The 25,670-nt window shown below is 39.4% G+C and overlaps 1 protein-coding gene across 1 annotated transcript; it reads right to left on the reverse strand.

Moving 5' to 3' along the window:
* Window positions 1–1,671: 1,671 nt before the first annotated feature.
* Window positions 1,672–25,168, reverse strand: NDUFA5 (NADH:ubiquinone oxidoreductase subunit A5). The gene is made up of 5 exons (XM_002712094.5): window positions 23,986–25,168; window positions 23,641–23,685; window positions 16,830–16,946; window positions 7,295–7,360; window positions 1,672–3,427 (listed from the first exon to the last, which is right to left on the reverse strand). Exons 1-5 carry the CDS (start codon window positions 24,082–24,084, stop codon window positions 3,326–3,328), a joined length of 429 nt encoding a protein of 142 aa, XP_002712140.4. The 5' UTR covers window positions 24,085–25,168; the 3' UTR covers window positions 1,672–3,325.
* Window positions 25,169–25,670: the final 502 nt, after the last annotated feature.

Raw genomic sequence — 25,670 nt, forward strand, 5'->3', positions numbered from 1 at the left:
ATCAGTTAACACACTGGAATTTTGGGGAAGCCTATGACAAAGTCACTATTTTCCTCACTACCTAAGTTTTAGATTATTGTCTCTAAATAAAGACCTTCAAATAAGCTTCTCTGGTCCCTTTCAGTAATTCATGTCCCTTATCACACTTCCACTTTGATTTCCTGTGTATCTTGTCTAAAACAAAACCTCATCCTCCTCTAAACTCCAACTGTTTTAGTTTTTTACTGAAAAAAAAACTAGCATTACTAAATATTGCAGCATAGGCTACAATCAATTGTAGAGTGAGTTTTAATGGAGAAGTAACCTGCAGCGAATATACAATACCTCGTGTTCAGCAACTTGGTTCCTAACCCTAAACTCCAGAACACATTTCATAAGATGCTAATTATCTGCTTGTTTATATAACTACAGAGGCTTCCAGAAAAAAGAAAAAGCTAGTATTAGCCTTTAAGTGGCAACTTTGCTCCGTTGATTTCACCTTCAGAAAGTGAAACATTTATGTTAATCAGCTTATCTTGATTAGAAAAGGAAATAAACAAAAGACAGGCTTTCTTCCATCCCTCTGAGGGAAAAAGCAAAGTGAGCACAGAATGAAGAGTGAAGGGACACAGTGAATCCTGAGACCTGGGACAGATCATGGCTGCTACTGTTGGCAACACACTGATTCTGTTCAGCTGATAAACTACTTCTCCAGCTCATCCTGATGGAGGAAGCATGGCAACTCTGAAAACTGAACCTGTTTGCCCAGGTCAGTCATGGTATCTATGTTATCCCTATAAAATCACATTATTAATACTTCTTTTCACTCTTTAAATCATTCCAGGTCGGATGATACGGTAATCCTAGACATAAGGCCCTTTTATCTCAAAGGAAAAAATGCCAAAAATTGGAAAATTCTGAACTTAATCTAAGTGTGAGAAAGAAGACATCAACCTTGTTATTTTCTTATTTGCCAAGCATTTGTGCTACCTTCTGCTGCTGTCCCAGGTGCATTAGCTGAGAGCTGAATCAAAGCGGAGCAGCCATAAACTGGCACCACCAGCTTAACCCACTAAGTTGGCCCCATTTCCCAGATTTTTGTTGTTTCCTATTTCCTTTTTACTTCCTTTCCATCTCCTTTACTTCCTGTTTCTTTTGTTTCCGTCTTTTTCCCCTTCTTTTCTGATTTTTTGTGATGCAATATGTTAAGCTGCAGCTTGCAACCCTGGCATCCCATACTGGAGTGCCTCTGTTTGAGTCCTGATTGTGCTTCCAATCCAGTTTCCTACTAATGCAAACCTGGAGAGGCAGCAGGTGCTAGCTCAAGTAATTGAGTCCCTGTTACCCAAGAGTGAGACCCAGAGTGATTTTGGGCTCCTGCCTGAAGCTTGGCCCAGCCATAGCTGTTGCCGGCATCTGGGGAGTGCGTCAGCAATAGGAAGTTGTCTCTTTCCTTCTCTAACTTTCAAATTTAATTTAAAAATAAAATTACAAATGAAAGAAAGAAATTCTACTTCTTTTGCAAAAACAGGCCATCTCAGAGCCAACAACTAGCCTGAACTTACTGAGTTCATGCTGGCAGCAATATTACAGGAAGAAAGGATCCCTGGGTTTCTGGCTGCCAGGAAGGCTTTTTCCCACTTCCCTTGCAGAAGAAGTTGCCTTATAATCTGCGAGGAAGTAACTCCTCTACACCTTATTTAATACTTTTATTAACATTCACTTTATAGTTCTGTGAGGGGAGAAATGTACCAAAAAAAAGGAAAAATGCAATTTTTATCATTCTGAAGGAATGGTTTGTCACAAAACATAGCAAAACACACAAACATGAACACACATCGAAAAACAAAACCGCTGTCTATGAAGGGAAGAAATACCAAGTTAGATTAAGATATTTAGAATTGATGGGGGAGAAGGAAAAAGGTGAGGACACACGAAAAGTAATTTTGTTTAACGGGAAGCTTACTGACTTCTTTTTCCTCAAATAGCATTTGTCTTCTGTTTTAGAGATACAGCTGCACTTATATTAGAAATTTAGTGAAAACTATTTAGTGATTCCACTTTGAACTTCTACCATATGACTTAGGTATTTTGAATATAAGCCTGTTTGTATGCCAGACAATCTGGAGAAACTCATTTAACAGCCATTTTAAAAAGGAAATTCTACCTCTCTTCTGATGTGGTTGTATTGACCGATAAAATTAATGGATAAGGGCCAGAAAGGTAACTTCTTTAAACTAAAAAAGTGAAAAGCTTTTCCAACTACCTCTGTACAATAAAAAAATTTCAAGTACCAAATAAATTTCCTCAATAGTATAATAAATCCTAATTTAAAGGTAGATAATATCTACGCAAAGATGATAGAGTAACAATAATAAAATGTTAAAAATATGCAATTGCAAATGGAATAATTCAAATATAAACTAATACACTAATAATGAATATGGCAATCAATATAATTATATATCTATATTTTACTTTATAAACATCTGATCACAGCCAGAGAAGTTAACCACAACATAAAATTTTATCACCAACCCTTTTTGCTGTTTTCTTACAACTAAATATAATCACCCTTACTACTTCACTTCTAACACTAACCTGTAAATTTGTTTAGGGGCTGGTGTTGTAGTGTAGCAGGTAAAGGTGCTGCCAGTGATGCAAACATCCTACATGGGCACCAGTTCACGTTCCACCTGCTCCACTTCTCAACCAGCTCCCTGCTAATGGCCTGGGAAAGCAGTGGAAGACAGCCCAAGTGTTTGGGCCCCAGACACCCAAGTAGGAAACCTGGAAGAAGCACCTGGCTCCTGGCTCCTGCCTGTCACAGCCCTGGCCATTGTGGCCTTCTCGGGAAGTGAACCAGAAGATGGAAAACCTCTTTCTCTTTCTCTCCCTCTCTGTAGCTCTTTCAAATAAATAAATAAATCTTTTAAAAAAAATTGTTTAGACAAAAACAACTAAGTACCTTTCCTCCCAAATTTTTCTGGATAATTAAAAAACTAAATGATGTATTGAAGACTCTCCTAAAGATATAGCCTTTTGATTATGGCCTCTCTATTGAAATTGAAGACTTAACAGGAATTTTTCTAATTAACTCTCAAATCTCCCCACAACCTCTCTGTTCAATAAATACCATCTCTGAAATAATCTGAGCAAATACTTTATAAGTCAAAAACTGATTCATAAGACTCTTACCATAATAACTAATTTAGTCTCCTAACTATGCCCCTTTTCAGTTTTCTTGACTAAGATGTCAATAACATGGAAACATTTTTAAATATAATAGAACATTTAATTACACCAGTTTCCCATCAACCTATCAAAATCACATAATTTTAGATGATTATATTGGCCATTTCCACTGGTTGGCAGGAGGTTCTTCCACTAATGGCTCCCATGGTTTCCACTGCATCATTTTTCTTGCCAGACTTAGTTCATTTTCAGCCTGTTAGTAAAAATTTATAAAAAGATCATTTGATTTTACTTTCCAACAGTTGTTCTCAGCTAGTGATGAAATTTAACTATCAGAGCTACTACTTTCATAATATTATCTCATGATTCATTCTACTATCAAATTAACAATACTTAATTAAATTACCTTAGTTCTCACAGCTACATAATCATAAGAAAAGCTATCTTTTGATTTCTACATATTTGATATCTGTTGTAATTAGTGTTCAAAAGTTTACTTTGTTAGATTTTAATACCAATTGTGTTTCACAAGTTCTCTGAGGACCAGAAGCATAAAGGTACTTTAAAAAGTTTGTTGAAATATGACAAAGTATTACTGAGATTATTTATCAAACACAAAATATAAGAACATATTTTAAAATTATAACTTTACTACTAATTGAGGAGAAAATGCACAATTAAAAAAAGAAGAAATGAGAAATGATTTCTCCTCATTAAATTAAAACAACACTCTTACCAACACACTTGCTATAATAGATATTTCTGAAATACTGCTGTGGCACGAGAAATTAAGCTTTTTATAAAATAATCTGGTAATACGGACCAAAACTTAACTTATATGTGAGTTATATGACTAGTAATTAAGGTTCTGATCCAAATAACAGAAAAATGGAAAAAGATGTTTGTACAACCATATTAATCAAACTATTATTCATAATAGCAAAATATTTTTAATTTTATGTAAAAAATATTTAAAAGTACAATTTCTACCAAAAAAATTGCAAAGCATTTGATTCAATTATTTTCCAAGCTATCAACCATGTTTCACTGAACAAAAAGGAGTTATCTTCCTGCACACTCAGCACTTAAATTATATAAAACAGGGAATAAAAAAATCATTCTGATGAAAAAGACTTATTCAGGAAGCTAATTTTAGCATGTACTTTGGGTTAGTATAAACCTAGTCTAATATTATATCCCACCAAATTTTAAGAAACAGAAAACAATTTATCATCATTTTTTTCCATTTTCGATTAACTTTATACACAGAAGACCAGCTCTATACTAAGAGTTCAACAATTTGCAGGGAAAAAAAAAAAACTGTTCCTCAACAGTCGAGACAAGGGCTATTCAAAGTCATTGCATCTTGAAGTTAATTTTCACTTCTTTATTTTTTCTTTAGAAACTTCATTAACTTTAAAGAAGCACCCAACAATGATACCTCTTTTGCAAGCAAGCATTGAGACATTTTATTTTTATACATTTTAATACAACACTTTGAAGACAAAGGTCCTGCATGGGAAGTTAGTGCACAGTGACTCTTGTTGTTAATTTAACAATTAACACTCTTATATATGACGTCAGTGATCACCCAAGGCACTTGACATGAGCTGCCTAGGCTATGGAAGCCTTTTAAATCCACAAACTCCATCAGTATTTAGACAAGGCCATAATTAAAGTGAAGTTCTCTCCTCCCATCAGAGAAAAGTACCTCCTTCTTTGATGACCACTTCTTTCCACTGGGGTCTCACCCACAGAGGTCCATTTTGCAGGACATTTTTTACAACAGTATCTTGGGCTCTCCATTCCTAAAATGCTCTTGTGGGCTTTTCAGTTAGACCAGAATGCCTTAAGGGCTGATTCTGAGGTCAGAGTGGGATTTAAAGTAATTGTCATTCTATGAGTCTGCTGTGTGGATTGCTTCCCATGTTGGAGAATTCACTCCCTTTTAATTCTATCTACCATTATTACCGTACACTCAATCCTATAAGATGGTATTATTACCACACAGCCGAGGGGGATTTGGGGTCTCATGATAAGTTTTTAAACTGTACCTTTAGAAGTAAGTCCATAGGAATGTATTCAGAACTATACAGCTGTACAGTTACAAACCATACATTTCATAATTACAACTCTAGGTACATGATGATTCTTCCCACCATGTCTGCCCTCTCACCCATCTTCTCACCCCTCTTCCTCCTCCATCTCTTATTCCCACTCTTATTTTTTTACTGAGATCTATTTTCAGTTGACTTTATACACAGATGTTTAACTCTAGGTTAAATAAAGAGTTTAGCAAACAGTATATAAAAAAAAACAAACAAAAAAAAACTGTTCCTGAACAGTAGAACAGGGGCTGTTCGAAGTGTCAATTTCACTTCTATAGATTGCCTTTTAGGTGCTCTATTAGTTATCACAGGTGAGGGAGAACATATGGCATTTGTCCCTTTAGGACTGGCTTATTTCACTAAGTATGATATTTTCCAGACTCATCCATTTTGTTGTAAACAACCAGATTTCATTTTTTACCACTGTGTAGTATTCCATAGTGTACATATCCCATAATTTCTTTACCCAGTCTTCAGTTGATGGGCATTTGGGTTGATTCCGTATCTTAGCTATTATGAATGGAGCTGCAATAAACGTGGGGGTACTGAAAACTCTTTCATATCCTGCTTTCATTTCCCTTGGGTAAATTCCCAGGAGTGGGATTGCTGGATCATTTGGTAGCTCTATATTCAGATTTCTGAACTATCTCCATACTGTCTTCCATAGTGGCTTTACCAATTTACATTCCCACCAATAGTGGATTAAGGTACCTTTTCCCCCACATCCTTGCCAGCATTTATTGTTTGTTGATTTCTGTATAAAGGCCATTCTAACAGGGGTGAGGTGAAACCTATCATGATTACTTTAACCCATTAAGAAGTTATATTCACTCTGGTCGTAGTATAAAAAAAAAATTGTATTTTTCAACAAAAATGCAGATGATTTTAAAAACCAACCTTGAATATTCAAATCAGTATTTTTTCTAGCCTATTCATTTTTGTACCTTATCCATGATCAATGAAAAAGGAAAAATTCAGATTCAGGTTAAACAAAATTAAACTGCAGGATTTTGTCTTATTTCTTGCATACGTATGACTACAGCAAAAAAGAAGGAAAAATGACTTAAATATTCTAAATATAAAAATATTAAGTTTTCTAATCCTAGTGGCTCTTGACAAGGATGCTTAAATTTTACTATCAAACACCTATTCTTGTCAAGGTTAATATTTGAGTAACAATGTAAAATCAAATTCAAATACATTCTGCAACTAAAAATAGTTTTTTAACTTGACCAAGTGCTTAATAACCAAAAATAAAAACACATTTTAATTTTAAATTCAAACATCTGTATTTTTACATATTAAAAAAAATACCAAGCTCTTAAAATAAGCAAATGCATCTAAAAAGAGAACATTGCTAAAATAACAGTAAGACTTAATTTAACTAAGTTAAGGCTAACAGGAATGTGCTGACTAAATTCAAAGAAAAGCAGGCGCCGCAGCTCAATAGGCTAATCCTCCACCTAGCGGCGCCAGCATACCAGGTTCTAGTCCCGGTCAGGGCACCAGATTCTGTCCTGGTTGCCCCTCTTCCAGGCCAGCTCTCTGCTGTGGCTCGGGAGTGCAGTGGAGGATGGCCCAAGTCCTTGGGCCCTGCACCCCATGGGAGACCAGGAGAAGCACCTGGCTCCTGCCTTTGGATCAGCGCGGTGCGCCAGCTGCAGCACGCCAGCCATGGCGGCCATTGGAGGGTGAACCAATGGCAAAAGGAAGACCTTTCTCTCTGTCTCTCTCTCACTATCCACTCTGCCTGTCAAAAAAAAAAAAAATTTTTTTTCAAAGAAAATCAAATTTCAAACTTCCAATGAACCTTCAGAAATAGAGTCTAGAATCAATGATAAATATTTAATTGACTTACACATTAAAAACATCACATTTTCTATGTTTAAATCATTTTACATTTCATGAGTCAACATAAAAAACAAATTTAATTTCCTATTCAAGATGTCAGTTTTGTCTCTATTTAAAGGCAACATTTGAAACCAAACATCTATATTCAACTTTTTCTTTACCTGAAGAATCACCTCTTCTATTTGGCCACCCTGAAGCTGGTCTTCTAATTTTTTAACATCTGATTCCTACAATTTTGGAAGGGGACAAAGAAAGAAAAAATTTTAAAAAAAAGAGCACACCTGAATGTTGCAGTATCCTATATTTTAAAAACCTATATATTACAAAAGAAAATAAACAGGCAGGCACTTGACACAGTCATCAAGCCATTGCTTGGGATGCCTGCATCCCATATCAAGAGTGCTTGTGTTCAAATCTTGGCTCCTCTCTCCATTCTAGCTTATTGTTAATACACACTCAGGGAGATAAAAGGTAATGGCTACACTTGAAAGACGAATATGGGGAAGCTCACCTCTGCCTACTGTCCCCCACCCCCACGCCCAGCCCTGCTAAGATACAAAAAGGTCCAGCCCCTGGGGTTGGAGCCTTCTGCCATGTGTCCAGTCTGTGCAGGCCAGCAGTTGGTCTTCCACCTCTGCAGATTTATTTTCTCTGAATAAATTTGGTCTGGCTGCAGGAAAAAAAAATAAATAAATATATATATATATATATATATATATATATATATATATATATAAATATAAAATGGTTCAGGTACTTGGATCCCTGCCACCCACGTAGAAGACATGGATTGCATCCAGGGCTCCTGGTTTTGGCCTGATTTTGGCCTGACCAGCTCTAGTTGTTGCAGGCATTTGAGCACTGTCCTTACTAAGTTTTCACCAACTTGGTGGAAATCCATCGCATATCTCTGTAATTGTATTGTTTTTCTGTCTTAATACTAATGTGTTAAATATTTACTGACATGTTTACCAAGGAGTAAGACATATGATGCAGGCTTAGGTAAGACCTAATGCAGTCTTTTAAAAATAAATTTTAAAATATCATTTTGTTTCTCTAAGTATTTCCTACATTTCCTGAGAGTATTAACATTAAAAAGTCAATGCTATCCTATGACCCAGAATGTTCACAGCAGTACAAATTATAGCCCCAAACTAGCAACAACCCTAATGAACATGTTTAACAAAATGAATCGAAAAACTATGGTATTATATCACAGAATATAGCAATAAGAATGAACAAACTACAACTATACACAACAATATAGATGAGTCTCTCAAAATAAACAAAAAGAAATGATACACAAAAGAGGACCTACTAATGATTCCATTTATATGAAATTCAAAACAAGGCTTTGGGTATTCTAGAAATAGCTCATTAATTTGAGTGTGGTCACTTCATAAAAACTGATTAAGTTCTATACTTAGGATTTCTGCCCGTTTTTATGTACAATATTTTTTTTTTTAAGATTTAGTTACTTAGGCCGGCACCACGGCTCACTAGGTTAATCCTCCGCCTGCAGCACCAGTATCCTGGGTTCTAGTCCCAGTTGCTTCTCTTCCAGTCTAGCTCTCTGCTGTGGCCCGGGAAGGCAGTGGAGGATGGCTCAAGTGCTTGGGCCCTGCACACGCATGGGAGACCAGGAGGAAGCACCTGGCTCCTGACTTCGGATCAGCGCAGCGCACTGGCTGTAACAACCACTTAAGGGGTGAACCAACGGAAGGAAGACCTTTCTCTCTGTCTCTCTCTCACTAACTCTGCCTGTCAAAAAAAAAAAAAAAAAAAAAAAAAAAAAAAAGATTTAGTTATTTATTTGAAAGAGTTACAGAGAGGCAGAAGCAGAAAGAAAAAAAAAGAGGTCTTCCATTCGCTGGTTTACTCCCCAGATGGCTGCAATGGCCAGAGCTGGACTCATCTGAAGCTAGGAGCCAATTCCTTCTTGGTCTCTCACATGGGTGCAGGGGCCCAACGACTATGCGATGCAGGGACCCAAGGACTTGGGCAATCTTCTACTCCTTTCCCAGGCCACAGCAGAGAGCTGAAGTAGAGCAGCTGGGACTGGAACCAGTGCTCATATGGGATGCCAGCACAACAGGTGGCAGCTTTACCTGCTATGACATAACGCTGGACCCTATGTACAATATTTTTAATAAAATGTTTTTAGAAGGAAATGCCAAAACAGTAACTAGAATATTCACAACAGAGAGAAACAAAAAGAGTGCTCCCACTTACTGGCTCACTCTCCAAATGCCAGCTGGGTGGGAGCCAGAAAATTGATCCCTTTCTCCTACATGGATGGCAGGAAATCAACTACTTGAGTCATCACCACTATTTCCCATGTATCTGCACTAGCAAGAAGCTGGCACAAGGAGTCACAGCTGCACTGCAAACCCTGAAACACAGTTTGGGACACAGGCTTCTAAACCAGCATCTTAACTGCTAAACAATGACATTTATTAATTTTCTAGTAGACTGGGAACTATGAGCCAGAAACCATGTCCTACAATATACCCACATAAGTGAATAAGGCTTTTTCATTATCAGGATGGTTTCTGGACTTACAAATAGAATTCAGAAAGAGAAAAAAATACTTGAAGATTTTTAAAAACAGGAATTGACAAGTTCATGCCTCAGAGTATCTGCTAGATGGTCCAAGATACTGCTGCACGGCTTCTACCTTCCCACTCCTCCCAAATCTTTGCTCAAATATCACCTTCTTGGTGAGGACTACTCATAATTTATATTGTGGTTGGTTGAATAATATCCCACACAACACACCTCCAATTTAATCTCTGGAACTTGGGAATGTTACCTTACATGACAAAGACTTTATAGATGCAATTAAGGAGATTTTCCTGGCTTACTGGTGACAGCTTTAAATACAATTTAAGTGTCCTTTCAAGAGAGGCTGAAGGAAATTACACACAGGAAAATATTATGTGGCCATGCAGGAAGAAAGTGGAGTGATGTAGCCTCAAGTCAAGGAATTCTAAAAGCCACTAGGAACTGGAAAAAAGGATTGGATTTTCTCCTAGAGCTTCCAGAAGCATCAGCCTGCTGATATGTTGATTTGAGTCCCTAATACTAACTTCACACTTCTTAGTCTCTAGAAATTTAAGACAACAAACTTCGAATGTCTTTAAAAAGACATGAAGTTCATAGTAATATGTTATAATAGCCACAGGAAACCAATACCTATTATTCATAACCCCATACCCACTTGGTTTGCTTTCCACTTAACCATCTTATTTTTTCTTTTTTTCTTTCTTTTTTTTTTTTTTTTTTCCTCTCATCACTAACACGCAATCTCCAAGGGGACAAGAATTTTTTTCTGTTTTGTTCACCACCATCTAGGCACAAGCTGCTATCACTAAAATCATATGACATAGCCAGTGCTTCTTAGTTAAATAAATAAAAGACAGTTAAGAGGCAGGCTTTAGCCTACAAGTTCAGACATTGGTTAAGACACCTGTGTACCACATCAGATGATGTGGACTCACAGGCTCTGGCTCCTAATTCCTAATTCCAGTTTCTTGCTAATACAGACTCTGAGAGGCAGTGGTGATGGCTTAAGAAGCTGTGTCCCTGCCATCCGCAGAGACACAGACTGAGTTCCTGGCTCCTGGCTCCAGCCCAGCTTGGTCTTGGCCACTGCGGGACTTTGGGGAGTGAATCAGCAGAGATGAGAAGCTCTCTGTGTGTCTTTCTCTCCCTCCCCTCCCTTCTTTTCTGCCTCTCAGTGAAAACATAAAAATTGTTTGCAGCTGTTAAAAAAAACTTTACAAAAATAGTTCAGAAGGGACAAATAAGAAAAAATGGACAAGCAAGTTTGAGACAGACTATTTAACCCAAAATTATCTATGAAGACAAAAATTAAACACAAAATAAGGTGCTGATCACCATTATAAGAGACTCAGGAAAGGCAAGGAACGTTCAACAATATTTTCAAGTCAGGAAAAGCAAAATTTGTCATAATACTCAGTCAATACTATTTTTATTTACCAATGGTAAATAAAATACCAATAAATAAATAAAATACTGATGACTGAATGTTTACTATGTGCCCAGGACAAGGATACACTTTTTACATATATTACCTTATTCAGTGTTTGGCAGCTAACAATAAGTGTTCTAGGTAGCTATTATTATAATTATACCAATGTTACAGATAAAAACATTATAATATAAAATATGGTCAACTTTGCAAGCCACTCCAAATAAGTATTTGAATATATTGGATAGGATACAAACCAATATTTTCCACCAATATGCTATTGCTATCTTCCCTAGTAATAACCTGAAGCAATATTTATTTTTATTTTCATTGTATGCTTTAATAAAAATACTTCATAATCATAACAATATTCTTGTAACTCTATACAGGATTTAAAATCTGTGATTTTACAAAAACAGGATTGGAGACACAACTGTTCTAAAGTACTTGGGCTTATTAAACTCTATTTATATTTAGCCCTCTGAATAAACAAACATTTCTTAGGGACCTTATGTGCCAGGTATTATGCTAGATTCTTAGTATATAAAGATGAATCAAATAGCATTCATAAACAGCTTATAACTAGCAGAGGAGACACCAACATACATGGTACAGTTGAAAAGTGAGTTAAGTCCTTAAACTCTGCTTAGGGAGGAAAAGAAAAGGCTTCACAGAGGAAGTGATGACTCTCTAGGACTAAGAATTGCTTCTTGGTCCATTTTTTTATTATTATTATTTTTTATTTATTTGCGAGATAGATTTACAGAGCGTGAAAGGGAGAAATAGAGAGAAAGATCTTCCATCTGCTGGTTCACTCCCCAAATGACCGCCAACAGCCAGAGCTGAACTGATCCAAAGCCAGGAGCCAGGAACGTCTTCCAGGTCTCCCATGCAGGTGCAGGGGCCCAAGTGCTTGGGCCATCTTCTACTGCTTTCCCAAGCCAGAGCAGAAAGCTGGATCGGAAGAGGAGCAGCCAGGACTACAACCAGCACCCATATGGGATGCTGGCACCGCAGGCGGAGGATTAACCTACTGCATCACAGCACCAGCCCCTCTTGGTCCATTTTTGCTGCTAAAACAAAATACCTGAGACTGGGTAATTTACAAAAGTTTTTTTTTCTTACAGTTCTGGAAGCTGGGAAGTCCATGATGAAGGTGCCAGGAACACTGCAGTCTTACATGATGGAAGGCAGAAGGGTAAGCAAGCACCAAACATTGCATGAAGTCTCTTTTATAAGACCCTCACTCGTATTCAAAAGGAGGAATCCCCATGGCCTAATCACTTCTAAAAAGCCCTCCCTCTTAATACTATCACATTGGCCATTAACTTTCAGCACCCAAATCTAGGCAAGGCATCCTCAAACCATAGTGAATTGCCAAACAAAGTAATAAAGGCATTCTAGGAAGAGCAAAAAGAAAATACAAATGAATGCGAAAGTAAGAATACCTAGAATCCACAGAACAGCCATCAATATGATACTGCTCAAAGTGCACAAAACAGGAAATAACAGGACAAGATGAGAAGACAACCAAGAGCTGGACCTCAGAAGCCCTTCTATACCATGCTAAAGACTTATCTTCTAAGCTCATAGTTCTCAAACATGGATGTACACCATAATCATGTAGCTAAAAGGGAGTTTTACACTACCAAGTCAGCATAAATCCTTAACCTCAGTCTTCGAGAAACTGAACAGGAAAACATAGTAAGAACTTAAGCAGAAAAGTACCCTAAAATTTATACATTGAAAAAAATAATCACTCTATAACTAGCACTGTGAGACATAAAGGATGACAGAACTACCAACACATCAATTCTTTTGAAAGTAACTGAAATAGCAGAGAAACTGACCTTAGTACTAATTAAAAAAAAATGACAGTAAACTATTCTTTGGTTGATAATAGCCATGAGAAAACAGAAATAGGGCAATAAGTAAAAGAACACATAGAGATCTTTCTTTTAAGAACAAGCCAAATACATTTTGAGACTATGTGAGTGATAATGATAGGCACACAGGACAGAAAGAGCATACAGAATAAACGATTAAAAGTAAACAAGGTTATTGAGAAGGAAAGCGAGAAAGAATCAAAAGCAGAATTGAAGAGATCCACCTTGCAAACAAAGGGAAATTCCTTACAGTTCAATGATGAGAAAAAATATGTAAAGTTCATTTTCCTTGAAGAAAAACATGAAAACCAAAGAAATATTAAATTCTCCTTCAGTCTTTAATCTGAAAATTACTTCTACAACTGCCAAGTTAAGAATAAAAGTTCCAAATCAAGTTGTATTATTTGTTGTATAACTAAGGAGAATAATTCTCTTTGAACTATATTTAGAATCTCTTAAGAAATACATATTAGGCCACTTAATGCATATATAAAAATTACTTTCAGAGTTTATGAACACTATTTTGGGTAGTTATATAAAGTCCACAAAATAAGGGCTAGTATGAAAATTTAATAGTGAAATATAGTGAGATATGAAAAAACCAGCAGTCATCTACTATGTGTGGGGAGCAGGGTCCGTCTCCCACAACATGGCGGGGCGCCCGGGAGACAAATAAGTACTGAGACTGTGGACTGAAACTAACTCTATGCGTCTGATCTCCCACCATATGGCGCTGAGAGGGAGTAAACAAATCTTACTCAGCTGCTTCGTCAATTAGCTGATTCCTGATCCAACCTCGGATTGGAGGAAAGCGGCGTGCTCAGCACCCGGGCAGCGGAGCACGGATTGGTGGGAGAGGACTATAAAAAGGGGGAAGAAACAACATGCAGAGCCCCCCTGAGAGAGCCAGTCGGAGAGCTCGTTGGTGCCGCTCCTCCGCAGAGGCGGGGGAGCAGCAGCAAAGCCGGGAAGGACCAGGGAAAGAAAACAGTCCGGTGTTGTTCCTCCAGGAGTGGGGGAGCGACACTGTGTATCTATGTAAGGCCTTTGATTTAGATGCTGTTTACTTATTTATTCTTATTTATTTGAAAGGCTGAGTGGTATCTGAAAGGCTTAGACAGAAACACATTTTCCAGCCACTGGTTCATTCCCCCAAATGCCCACAATGCCCAAGGCTGAGCCAGGCCAAACCCTAGAGCCCAGAACTCAATCCAGGTCTCCTTGTGGATGGCAGGGACTCAAGTACTTGAGCCATCATCTGCTGCTTTTCAGGATGCATCAGCAGGAAGCTGATCAAAAGCAAAACCGTAAAAAGCTTGCATTAGTTCACTTGGGCTGCCATACAACACAGTATCATAGCTGCGTGGCTTGAACAACACAATTTTATTTTCTTACAATACTCAGGACTGAAGTACAAGATAAGGTGACAGCAGAGGTTGTGTCTGGTGAAGGCTCCTCCAATTAGGTTGCCATCTGTTGCTTTCTCACAGGGCTCACATGGCCTTCTCTTGCTATGTTGCTCCAGGAGATAGGTATCAGCTCTCTGGTGTCAACGATCCTATAGAAGCAGGGCCTCTTCCTTATATTATTTAACCTTAATCATTGCCCTAACAGCCCCACCTCCAAATAAGGCTATATGAGGGAGATTAAGGCATCGATCTATGAATTTTGGGTGGATACATTCAGTTTCAGCATAACAATGCCCAATATAATTTACTATTAAGAAAAATTTGGAGGCCGGTGTTCTGTAGCAGGTTTAGCCTCTGCCTACTATGTTGGCATCCCATATGGGTACTGGTTTGAGACCCAGATGCTTCACTTCTGATCCAGTTCCCTGTTAATGCACCTGGGAAAGCAGCTTAAGACAGTCCAAGTGCTTGGGCCCCTGCACCGACAGGGAGACCTGGAAGAAGCTCCAGGCTCCTAGCTTCAGCCTGACCCAGCCCCTAGACCACTAAGCCATTTGGGAAGTGAACCATCAGTTGGAAGATCTCTCCGTCTCTCTGCCTCTCTCTGTAACTCTGCCTTTCAAATAACAAAAAATAAATCTTTAAAAAAAAAAATTTGGGTCCTCTTTTATTGCAACCAAGCTCTTTTTATAATAATTCCTTTTAACAGTTCATTGAAAACAGATTTTTGTTTTGCTTTCATTCTTCTCTACTTTGTGATTAGAGAAAAGAAAACAACATTTGGTTTCTACAGGTAAGAAGCAAAAGATCACTAAGGAACTAGATAGGGGCCAGCACTGGAGCACACCAAGTTGGGCCACCACTTGTGACAGCAGATTCTCATGTAGGAGTACCAGTTCAAGTACTGATCAAGCTTCTTACTGATGCACATTGGAAGGCAATGGAGGATGGCCCAACAACTTTGGTCCCAACACTCATGTTGAAAACCAGGATGGAGCTCCTTACCTCTTGGCTTTGTCCTGGCCCAGACCTGGCTTTTGTAGCCATTTGGGGAATGAAACAGCAGATGGAAGATCTGTTTCTGCCTCTCTCTCTGTTTTTCTGCCTTTCAAATAAATAAATAAAATCTTAACAACAACAACAGGAACTAGATAGGAGGGTGAGCATTCTGTGCAGTGGTTAAGCCACCACCTGACACTTCCAGAACCCCTATCGCTGAAGTGTCTGGGTTTGAGTAGGCTTCACTCTCCATTCCAGTTCCTGCTAATAATGCACATCCTGGGAGGCAGCCAGGTAATGGCTCAAGTACTTGGGCCCTGCCACTAACGTGGGAAACTAAGAATGAGTTCTTGAGTCCTGGCTTCAGCCTGGCCTAACACCAGCTGTTGTAGATATTTGGGGAGTGAACAAAAGAATATGAGAGTTTTCTCTGCCTTTTTGTCTCTATTTCACATAATAGGAAAATAAATTAATTTTTTAAAACTAGATAGAGGGGGCCGGCACTGTGGCACAGGAGGTTAATCTTCCACCTGTGGCACCGGCATCCCATATGTGCACCGGTTCTAGTACCAGCTGCTACTCTTCCAATCCAGCTCTCTGCTGATGGCCTGGGAAAGCAGTAGAAGATGGCCCAAGTCCTTGGGGCCCTGCACCTGCATGGGAGACCTGGAGGAAGCTCCTGGCTCCTAGCTTCAGATCAGCCAGCTCTGGCCATTGCCACCGTTTGGGGAGTAAACCAGCGGATGAAAGACCTTTTTCTTTTTTTTTTTTTTTTTAACTTTTATTTAATGAATATAAATTTCCAAAGTACGACTTATGGATTACAATGGCTTCCCCCCCATACCGTCCCTCCCACCCACAACCCTCCCCTTTCCCACTCCCTCTCCCCTTCCATTCACATCAAGATTCATTTTCGATTATCTTAATATACAGAAGATCAGCTTAGTATACATTAAGTAAGGATTTCAACAGTTTGCTCCCACACAGAAACATAAAGTGAAAAATAATAGATGATTTTTTTAAATGATGATGAAATCAGATCAGACCTATTGGAAAGACCTTTTGCTGTCTCTCCCTCTCACTGTCTGTAACTCTGTCAAATAAATAAAAATATTTTTAAAAAATTTAATTTAAAAAAATAAATAAATAAAACTAGATAGGGAAGAAAGAAAAAACAGAAACAAGGTTAACTCAGGCCAGAGACCTGACCCAATGTATAATAGTGTCTTGCATATAGAAAACACCCAATAAACAGTAGTTTCTTAAATGAAGGGGAGATAATATGGAAAGCAAGCATAAGAGGAAGACTAAGAGAAACAGAAGTATTTGAAGCAACTGAAATTTTTTGTTCTTGTTAAATATTCTACTGAATATCATAAATCCAGGAAAACAAAACGGATATACTGACCACTTTCACCATACTCAGCTTCTCATTTGTAATCTGTTCTGTATATTTTCTATATGCTGCATTTTTAGGCATCTGTTGAACAACATCAAGAATCTTCGTGTACAATATTCTCAGCCTCTGAAAAGACAAAGCATGTTAATTTCCACAGGTTAAAAAACCACCACAAATTAGGGGAATATTTTAAAATCTGACCAAAACAAAACCAGTTAACTCTTCTTTGCTGTAATTTCTTCATGTCTATGCCCCAAATCCCTACCTTCTGGCTTAGGAAAGATGTAAGTATAAATGTGGAAACCTTTCTACATTTTGTCTGCATAACGAAAGTTGTACCTAAGTCAACAACGAGTACCAAGAAAAGCAACTTATTGTACCTTACCTTTCTCAGAAATCAAATCACTTAGAAACCAGTATTTCTCTGGGCCAGCACTGTGGCGCAGTGGGTTAAAGCCCTGGCCTGAAGCACTGGCATCCCATATGGGCGCCAGTTCTAGTCCCAGCTGCTCCTCTTCTGATCCAGCTCTCTGCTGTGGCCTGAGAAAGCAGTAGAAGATGGCCTAAGTCCTTGGGCCCCTGCACCCGCGTGGGAGATCCATAAGAAGCTCCTGGCTCTTGCCTTTGGATCGGCGCAGCTCCAGCTGTTGCGGTCATCTGGGGGGTGAACCAGCAGATAGAAGACCTCTCTCTCTGTCTCTACCTCTCTCTGCAACTCTATCTTTCAAATAAATAAAATAAATCTCTAAAAAAAGAAACCAGTGTTTCTCAAAATGAGGTCCTCAGCACTACAAATTTTCTTTTAGGTTTCTTTCCATGTTTCTTACTTGAATTTCGTATTTGTAATTATTAGATCAATATGATCATATCTAAATGCATACAACCACAGTATTTCAATGTTGTTGCTTATGATTATGACTGGACTGATACCACCATCAGTTTATCACATGGTAAGAAGAAGTATGGCATATCCCAACTCACAATAAGTAATAATTTTTAAAAAATTACATACTATAAGTATGTAATTGAGAATGTTTTATTTTTCCTTGAAATTAATTTGAAATTTATTTTAGTCTAACTGTATAAAACCCATAGGAGCTAATAAATAGTTTTATTCACATATTGAGTTCTCAGCCTGCCAGCGCCGTGGCTCAATAGGCTAATCCTCTGCCTTGTGGCGCCGGCACACCGCGTTCTAGTCCCGGTCAGGGCACCGGATTCTGTCCCAGTTGCCCCTCTTCCAGGCCAGCTCTCTGCTGTGGCCAGGGAGTGCAGTGGAGGATGGCCCGAGTGCTTGGGCCCTGTACCCCATGGGAGACCAGGATAAAAACCTGGCCCCTGGCTTTGGATCAGCGCAGTGCGCTGTCTCTCTCACTGTCCACTCTGCCTGTCAAAGAAAAGGAGTTCTCAAAAAATTCACAGAAAATGCTTATGAAAAAACCATAAATGAATTTTTAAAACTTTTACTCCAAAATAAACTTATCTTTTAATTCTGTTTTTCTCTTGAGTCCTTCACATATGTATGCATAGATTACAAACATACACAAACCTTGAGAATCTTTAAGACAGGTTTTTCTTAGAAAGCAGTATGCATATTTATTCTTTATTTAGTATTTGAATATGATGCTGCATAACAGAGACTATTTTACATTCTACAGGCTGGGTATCCCTTACCCAAAATTCAAAAGCGTTTTAAAGTTTTTGGATTTTCAAATACCTGAATACACATAATGAAATATCTTGAGGGATAGGACCCAAGTTTAAACACAAAACTCATTTGTTTCACAAATACCTTATATACACAACCTAAAGCTAATTTTATACCTTTTTTGTTGGCCCTGTTTTTGCTGTGAACCATCACAGAATCAAGTATGCAATTTTCTACTTAGGAGTCATGTCAGTACTTAAAACCTTCCAGATTTTTTAGCTTTTTGGATTTTGGATTTTCAGATTAGGGAGGCTCAAACTGCAGTGATGTAAACCTTGTCACATGTCATCAGAAATGAGGGGCAGAGGACTAAGCCTCATTTTTTCTAAACTTCTAGCAAAGAAGATGATAATATAAAGTTCTGGGCAAGAGACTTCTGTTCTGGGGCTGGTGCTGTGGCAAAGCAGGTAAAGTCACCGCCTGCAGTGCCAGCATCCCATATGTGTGCCAGTTTGTGGCCCGGCTGCTCCACTTCCAATCCAGCTCTCTGCTGGGAAAGAAGTGAAGGATGGCCCAAGTCCTTGGTCCCCTGCACCTGTGTGGGAGACCTGGAAGAAGCTCCTAGCTCCTGGCCTCAGATTGGCCCAGTTCCAGCCACTGCAGCTATTTGGGGAGTGAACTAGCAGATGGAAGACATCTCTCTCCCTCACTCGCTCCCTCTGCCTCTCTGCAACTCTGCCTTTCAAATAAATAAATTTTTTTTAAATCTCTATTTTTCTCTCTCCTGAAAAAAATATGGTCTTAGAACATTATGAATAGGGTGGGCATCTAATTTATCATCCAAGCCAGGTTACGTCAGGCAGTGAAAGTGGATAATATTAATCATTATGTCAAAACATAGTGTAAACCAGAACAATCCAGGTAAACAAGAAATATTCACTCTGTTTGTGAGCATTTCAGTTATGTGTTCTCCCAAAGAACGTTCACTTTTTTGTTCAGTAAAAACATACTCTGCTCAGTACTATCATGTGTAACACTGTACTAAGCACTGCTGGATACACTGGATGTAAATTCTACTACCAGAATGCCTAAGGTATTATAAGACACAGGAGAGGAAAGTTATAAACACAATACAAAGTAAAGTGCAAGTGTGGCAGGGGTGGGAAATGTGTAGAGCAGAGAGAGACAAAGTATTGAGCAATGGTTAAGTGCAGACTCTTAGCACCCAACTGCTGAAAAGCACTGGTTCCACAGCTTAGCTACACTTGACAAGTGACTTCCATGTCTGTTTTTGTTCCTCAATGTAAAATGGGGATAATAATACCTGCTTCATAGGATGTGGTATAACTTACAATAGCACCTGGCACTTTAAGCATCACTAAATGTTAGCATTATTATTCTTTAGGGGCCACGGGAAAGGTAACACCTGAGATATACCTGGTGCTGTTGGAGAAAGCAGTTTGCATTAAGACCAAATAGTAGAAAATTAAGCAAACAGAATATAGTTCTATTTTCTTGAATTGTGCTATACAACACAGTAAGTGCTACCCAAATATGGGTATGAAGCATTTGAAATGCAACTAGTCTAAACTAATATGTGTTAAGTATAAAAGTTTACTGGACTTTTAAAACTGGAAGACTATAAAATATCATTAATTTTATATAATTATATATTGAAATGATATTTCAAATATTAAGTTAAATAAAATTAACTTTCTTTTTAATAAAAAAGTGAATTCTAGAAAATTCAGGATGCAATTTGAACACGGCTAACATTTAAAATTCACATTGCATTTTTAAGTAGACAACATTTGGCTTACAGAAATGATCAGGAGATAAAGGTGGAGAAAAGGTCTGATTGTAACGACTTTGCAGTCCAAGTTAAAGTGTTTGGGCTTTATTCTCTGGACCATGAAAAGATTTAGAAAAATCAAATGATTTAGATTTGTGTTTCAGGAAAATTAAGCTAGCAGTGGGTTCAAAAGATCACAGAACAAATGAGGCAGAAAGGTCACTAACAAAGTTGCTGCGAGTCTCTAAACAAGGACAATGACCAAAACTATGGTTGTAATAGTAGGAACAGAAAAGGGGGTCACACTGAAGGGTTACTACAGAAAAGAATCAACAGGGGCCAGCGCTGTGGTATAGTGAGTAAAGCCACCACCTGCAGTGCCAGCACCCCATATGGGTGCTGGGTTCAAGTCCCAGCTGCTCCACTTCCGATCCAGCTCTCTGCTATGGCCTGGGAAAGCAGTAGAAGATGGCCCAAGTCCTTGGGCCCCTGCATCTGTGTGGGAGACCCAGAGGAAGCTCCTGGCTCCTGGCTTCAGATAGGTGCAGCTCCACCAGTGCAGCCAATTGAGGAGTGAACCAGCAGATGAAAGACCTCTCTCTTTCTCTCTTTCTCTCTGCCTCTCCTTCTCTCTGTATGTAACTCTGACTTTCAAATAAATAAATAGATCTTTAAAAAAAAAATCAACAGAGTTCATCTACTGGAATGGATATGAAGAAGGTACAAAGGCAAGAGAAATATTAACTATGATATCCAAATTCCCAGCCCCAGGAATAGAAAGATTCTGATACCAGAGTACCAGTCCTCAAGAAAGATGGAGAAACCATGAATTCAAACTTAGTCAATAACAAATATAAAGTCAATATGAACTCATAATGGGTACAAGACATTCATGCAACAGGTATTGTTTACCAATGACATACCATGTGCATGTCAGAGTTCCAGCAGTAAATAAAACAGTAAGGGAAAAAACCTCTGCCTTTATTAAACCAACATTTTAGTAGACACAGACAAACAAGATAAATCCATGCGATATGGTCTGTCGAACAGTGACCTATAGAGGCTCTGTAAATACCCAGGCTTTCATTTAGAGTGATATGGAGTCACTGGAAGAGTTTAAGGAAAGGAGCGGCATGACCTGACTTACATTTTAGCAGAATGTCTGGTGGCCTGGATGAAAAAACACTAACTGAGGCAGATAACAAGAGTTAGAGGCAGAAACTGGATGAGAAAACCCACAGCACTGATGATGGTAGCAGAGCAGATTATAATACCAGAGAGGTGGTGAGTCATGGTCAAAAATCTGGATATATGTTGAAGGTAGAATCTCCAGGATTTACTGCAGTTCTACATACAGAATGTGAAATAAAGGAAAGAATCCAAAATAATTTCAAAGTTTTTGACTTGGGTCAAAAGAATGGACTTGCAATTCACTTGGCTGAATGAACTTGAGGGAAAAGCAGATTTTAAGGAAAAGATCAAAGACCCCATTTTGGACAAAGTTTGGGTTGCCTGTCTGACATCCAAGTGCAGATGTGCACTAATCAGTTAAATATACAAGACTTTGATAAACTGAGAGGTCAGTATTTGATATGGAAATCTAAGAGTGACAAGTGTATAGATGGTACTTAAAATCATTAGAATCAGTCCTATCAGGAATAGAAAACAAAACTAAATAAATTTATTTATTTGAAAATCAGAGTTATAGAGAGAAGGCGAGACACACACAGAGGTATCTTCCATCTACCTGTTCACTCCCCAAATCAAGAACTAAATCTTGAAAAACAACAAAATTAAAAACCGTGATAGGAAAGGACATATGGTACAGTGGTTAAGATGCAGCTGCTTGGCCAGCGCCGCGGCTCACTAGGCTAATCCTCCGCCTTGCGGCACTGGCACACCAGGTTCTAGTCCCGGTCGGGCACCGGACTCTGTCCTGGTTGCCCCTCTTCCAGGCCAGCTCTCTGCTGTGGCCCAGGAGTGCAGTGGAGGATGGCCCAGGTCCTTGGGCCCTGCACCTGCATGGGAGATCAGAAGCACCTAGCTCCTGGCTTCGGATCAGCGCGGTGTGCCGGCCACAATGGCCATTGGAGGGTGAACCAACGGTAAAAGAAGACCTTTCTCTCTGTCTCTCTCTCTCACTGTCCACTCTGTCAAAAAAAAAAGAAAGAAAAAAAGAGATGCAGCTGCTTGAGACTGCCTGCATCCCTTAACAGAGTCCCAGCTCCATCTGGATTCTGACTTCCTGCTAATGTGCACCCTGAGCAGCAGGTGAGGGCTCAAGTACTTGGATCCCCACCACCTACATGTGAGACCTGGACTAAGTTCCCAGCTCCCGGGCATTTGGGGAATTAACCAGCAGATGTAAGATGAAGATGTGTGTGTGTGTGTGTGTGTGTGTGCACACGCGCACACGCACGGGTATCTCTCTCTGTGCCTCTCAGTAAGTATAAATAAATAAATAAGGATATGAGGACTAACCAGAAAAGCAGAAAACTAAAGACAGGGGGTTCACAACAGGAAACTGAATAATCTTGACATCCAACAAAGTGCTTGACAGAGAGCACCAAATGTGTCAATGCTGCCACTGGATCCATTAAGATGAGAAATGTAAGCAGCTGACCACTAGACTGGCACAAAGAAAATTATCAGTGACCTTAAAAGTGCATTCCAGGAGAAGTAAAAAATTGGAGAGAATAAGTATAAAAAGGAGAGAAATGGAGTGGTTATTGGAGAAGATTTAAAGGAGCTTCCTTTTTGATGGAAGCTTTCCTCAATGCTGATTAGAAAGACGACCCAGTACAAGGGTAAAGGCACACCATCTACACCACCCACGCAGACACAATGAGACAAATGAAAAAGGAGGAAATACAGAAATGGGGCCAGCACCCCATGGGGCTCAGGTCTCAGTACCTGCTGCTCCACGTTCAGTCGAGCTCCCTGCTAACGCACCTGGGAGACAAGCAAGGATGACCCAAGTGTTTGGGCCCCCGATGGAGCTCCTGGCTTCAGCTCCTGCAGTTGGGGCCATTTGGGGAGCGCACCAGAGGATGGCAGACCTATCTCTGTAACTGCCTTTCCAGTAAATACATCTTTAAAATCAAAAAGAGAAAAGAAAGATACAGATTTAGGAGGGCGCTGACAAGAGAGAAGCTACAAGAAACCAAGGGGGAAAAAAACATCTCTAGAAATACAGTTTAACAAAGAGTCTGCAGGAAAGGCGGTGCATCGGATCACGCTCTTGCCCTGAAGAGCGGGTTGTAGTTTGGGGTTTGAAATATCCGTATCCGGTTAACGCTGCAACACACAAGGTCACAGGGCTCCAATCTTCCTTGGGAACTTGAGGATTAGAAAAAAAAAAAAAAAAAAAAAGTACCTACCTCGTGTGGACTTTCACATACAGCCAATCCCACAAGGCCAGTGGTCTGTTCAAAAACAAAACACGATTCATGCTGTTTACTGTGGTTTCCACGCGTCCACCACGCGACGGAGCTGCAAAACCGCGACTCCCAGGCTAAACCTGGTCTAAGCCCGCTGCCCGTCGGGCAAGCCTCTTCGCAAAGTTCCGCGTCTCCGCGCAGAGTCCCCAGCCTGATCACCCCGAGAACAGTGCGTGGACAAAACCCCAAACCTCAGCACTCAGCCCGCACCCCCGGGGCAACGGGCTGTCAGGCTGAAGCCAGGCTGACACCCTCAATTCCCAAAGTGACCTCCATTTGTCTCACCTTCTTCAGCAAACCAGCCATGGCTGAGCCGAGAAGCCGAGAACGCACAGCCTTCTGGGAAACTGGCTCAGACTTGCTCAATCGAGGAGCCGAGAACATGCAGCCTTATGGAAACCTCGCTCAGACCTGCTCAATCGACCGCGGAAGCCGCCTCTCCGACACCTTGGAAACTGGTTTCGCTTACTCCAGATCTCCGAAAGAGCAAAACGCTGTGCCCCACAAATCCCAAAAGAAGAAAATTGACGCACCCGCAATGAATACACTAGGGGCCACGCTCGGCTTGGGGACCGTTGGCGGGAGGGTCGTGTGTTAACCTGTGTTATGTCTCGGCCCTGTCCCTACTAAGGCTGTTGGCTTGCCCAAAGTTGAGGGAAACACTCCAGACTACCAAAAGTATCTCCGATGCAGTCGCTGTAGACACCTGCACTCTGCTTAGCCTTTGGCGACTTCAACCTCCCTTAGTTGATTTCAAATAAATAATTAAATCATTTTTTAAAGAAGGTGAGCAGTAGTGGAGCTGAATTCACATCGACCAAAGTGCTCCTTGTCTGTATCCTCAGTCTTAGGAACCGAAGCAGCATGCAGTGTGGGGCGCTGCCCGGTGATTATTTGCGGCTTCCCTGGCTGCAGTACATCTTCCATTGTCTCGTTTTCCCAGCGGACGCGATACCACACCAGCGATTGAGCGCCCCCTATCTGCACGTTTCCGGGATGGAATCTGTAAAGCGGGATCTCACACTCCGGGATCCACAGAATGAAGATCTGTATCAATGAACGGCTTAGTAAGTGTTCTAAAAGAAATGTGTGGTCGCGAGGAAAAGGCAATAACCAACCGAAGATGGTGGGTGACAAGTAAAACGAGGAATTTTTCTAAGTAGGAGAAAAGCGCAACAAATTCAAACAACACAGGAACATTGGGACAGATAGAATGTACACTATGACTGCAGGTGGTTTGATGTGAGTGGAAAGATGTGATAAGGTAAACTGCTTAAGGTCATGAATGGCCTACAGATTTTGTAATTTACTCTCTAAGAAATGAGAACAATTAGAATATTTTAAATATCTGAGTGATATCAAATTCATGTTTCAGGTACACAAATGACTGGTAACAGTTGAGGAGGAAGAGTTGGGAAAGAGGGCAAGATTAGGGACATGAAATTAGAAAAAGAAAACTAAATGAAAAGCAGAGCAAAAGAAATAATGATTAGAGCATAAATAAATGTTTTAATGGAGAAAAATCAGTAAAACCAGACATTGATTCTTGGAAAAGGTCGACAATACCTTTAGAAAAAAAACAAGACTCACTACTGTCAAGAATAAAGAGCCATCATTCATGACTTTATAGAAATGAACAAGAATAAGAAGCAATACTGCAAACAACTGTATGTTAACAAATTAGATATTATAGGTAAAATAAATTCCTAGAAAGACACAAACTATGTATACAATTCAAAAAGAAATAGAAAATCTGAATAGATCTACAATGAGTAAAGAGATTGTATTAGCAAGGAAAAAACTGGATAGTTTTTTGGTGGGTGCAAAAAAAAAGCCCAGGTCCAGATAGTTCACTGGATAATTCCACCAAAAAACAGTCAACAAATACTCTTTCAGGAGTTATTCCAAAATATAGAAAAGGAGGAAATATTTCCTTCTATATGGCAAGTATTATTCCGATACCAACCAAA

This window comes from Oryctolagus cuniculus, chromosome 3 (genome assembly GCF_964237555.1).
Source record: "Oryctolagus cuniculus chromosome 3, mOryCun1.1, whole genome shotgun sequence".
Taxonomy (NCBI): Eukaryota; Metazoa; Chordata; class Mammalia; order Lagomorpha; family Leporidae; genus Oryctolagus; species Oryctolagus cuniculus.

Excerpts from the sequence above, each read along its gene's own strand:
- NDUFA5 (XM_002712094.5), bottom strand. The coding sequence starts at position 24,084 with ATGTTCTCGGCTCCTCGATTGAGCAAGTCTGAGCCAGTTTCCCAGAAG. Across the intron at positions 23,686-23,985 it reads TGGCTGGTTTGCTGAAGAAG|ACCACTGGCCTTGTGGGATT; the intron begins GTGAGACAAATG and ends GTTTTTGAACAG. Across the intron at positions 7,361-16,829 it reads AGCTGAGTATGGTGAAAGTG|GAATCAGATGTTAAAAAATT; the intron begins GTCAGTATATCC and ends CCAAAATTGTAG.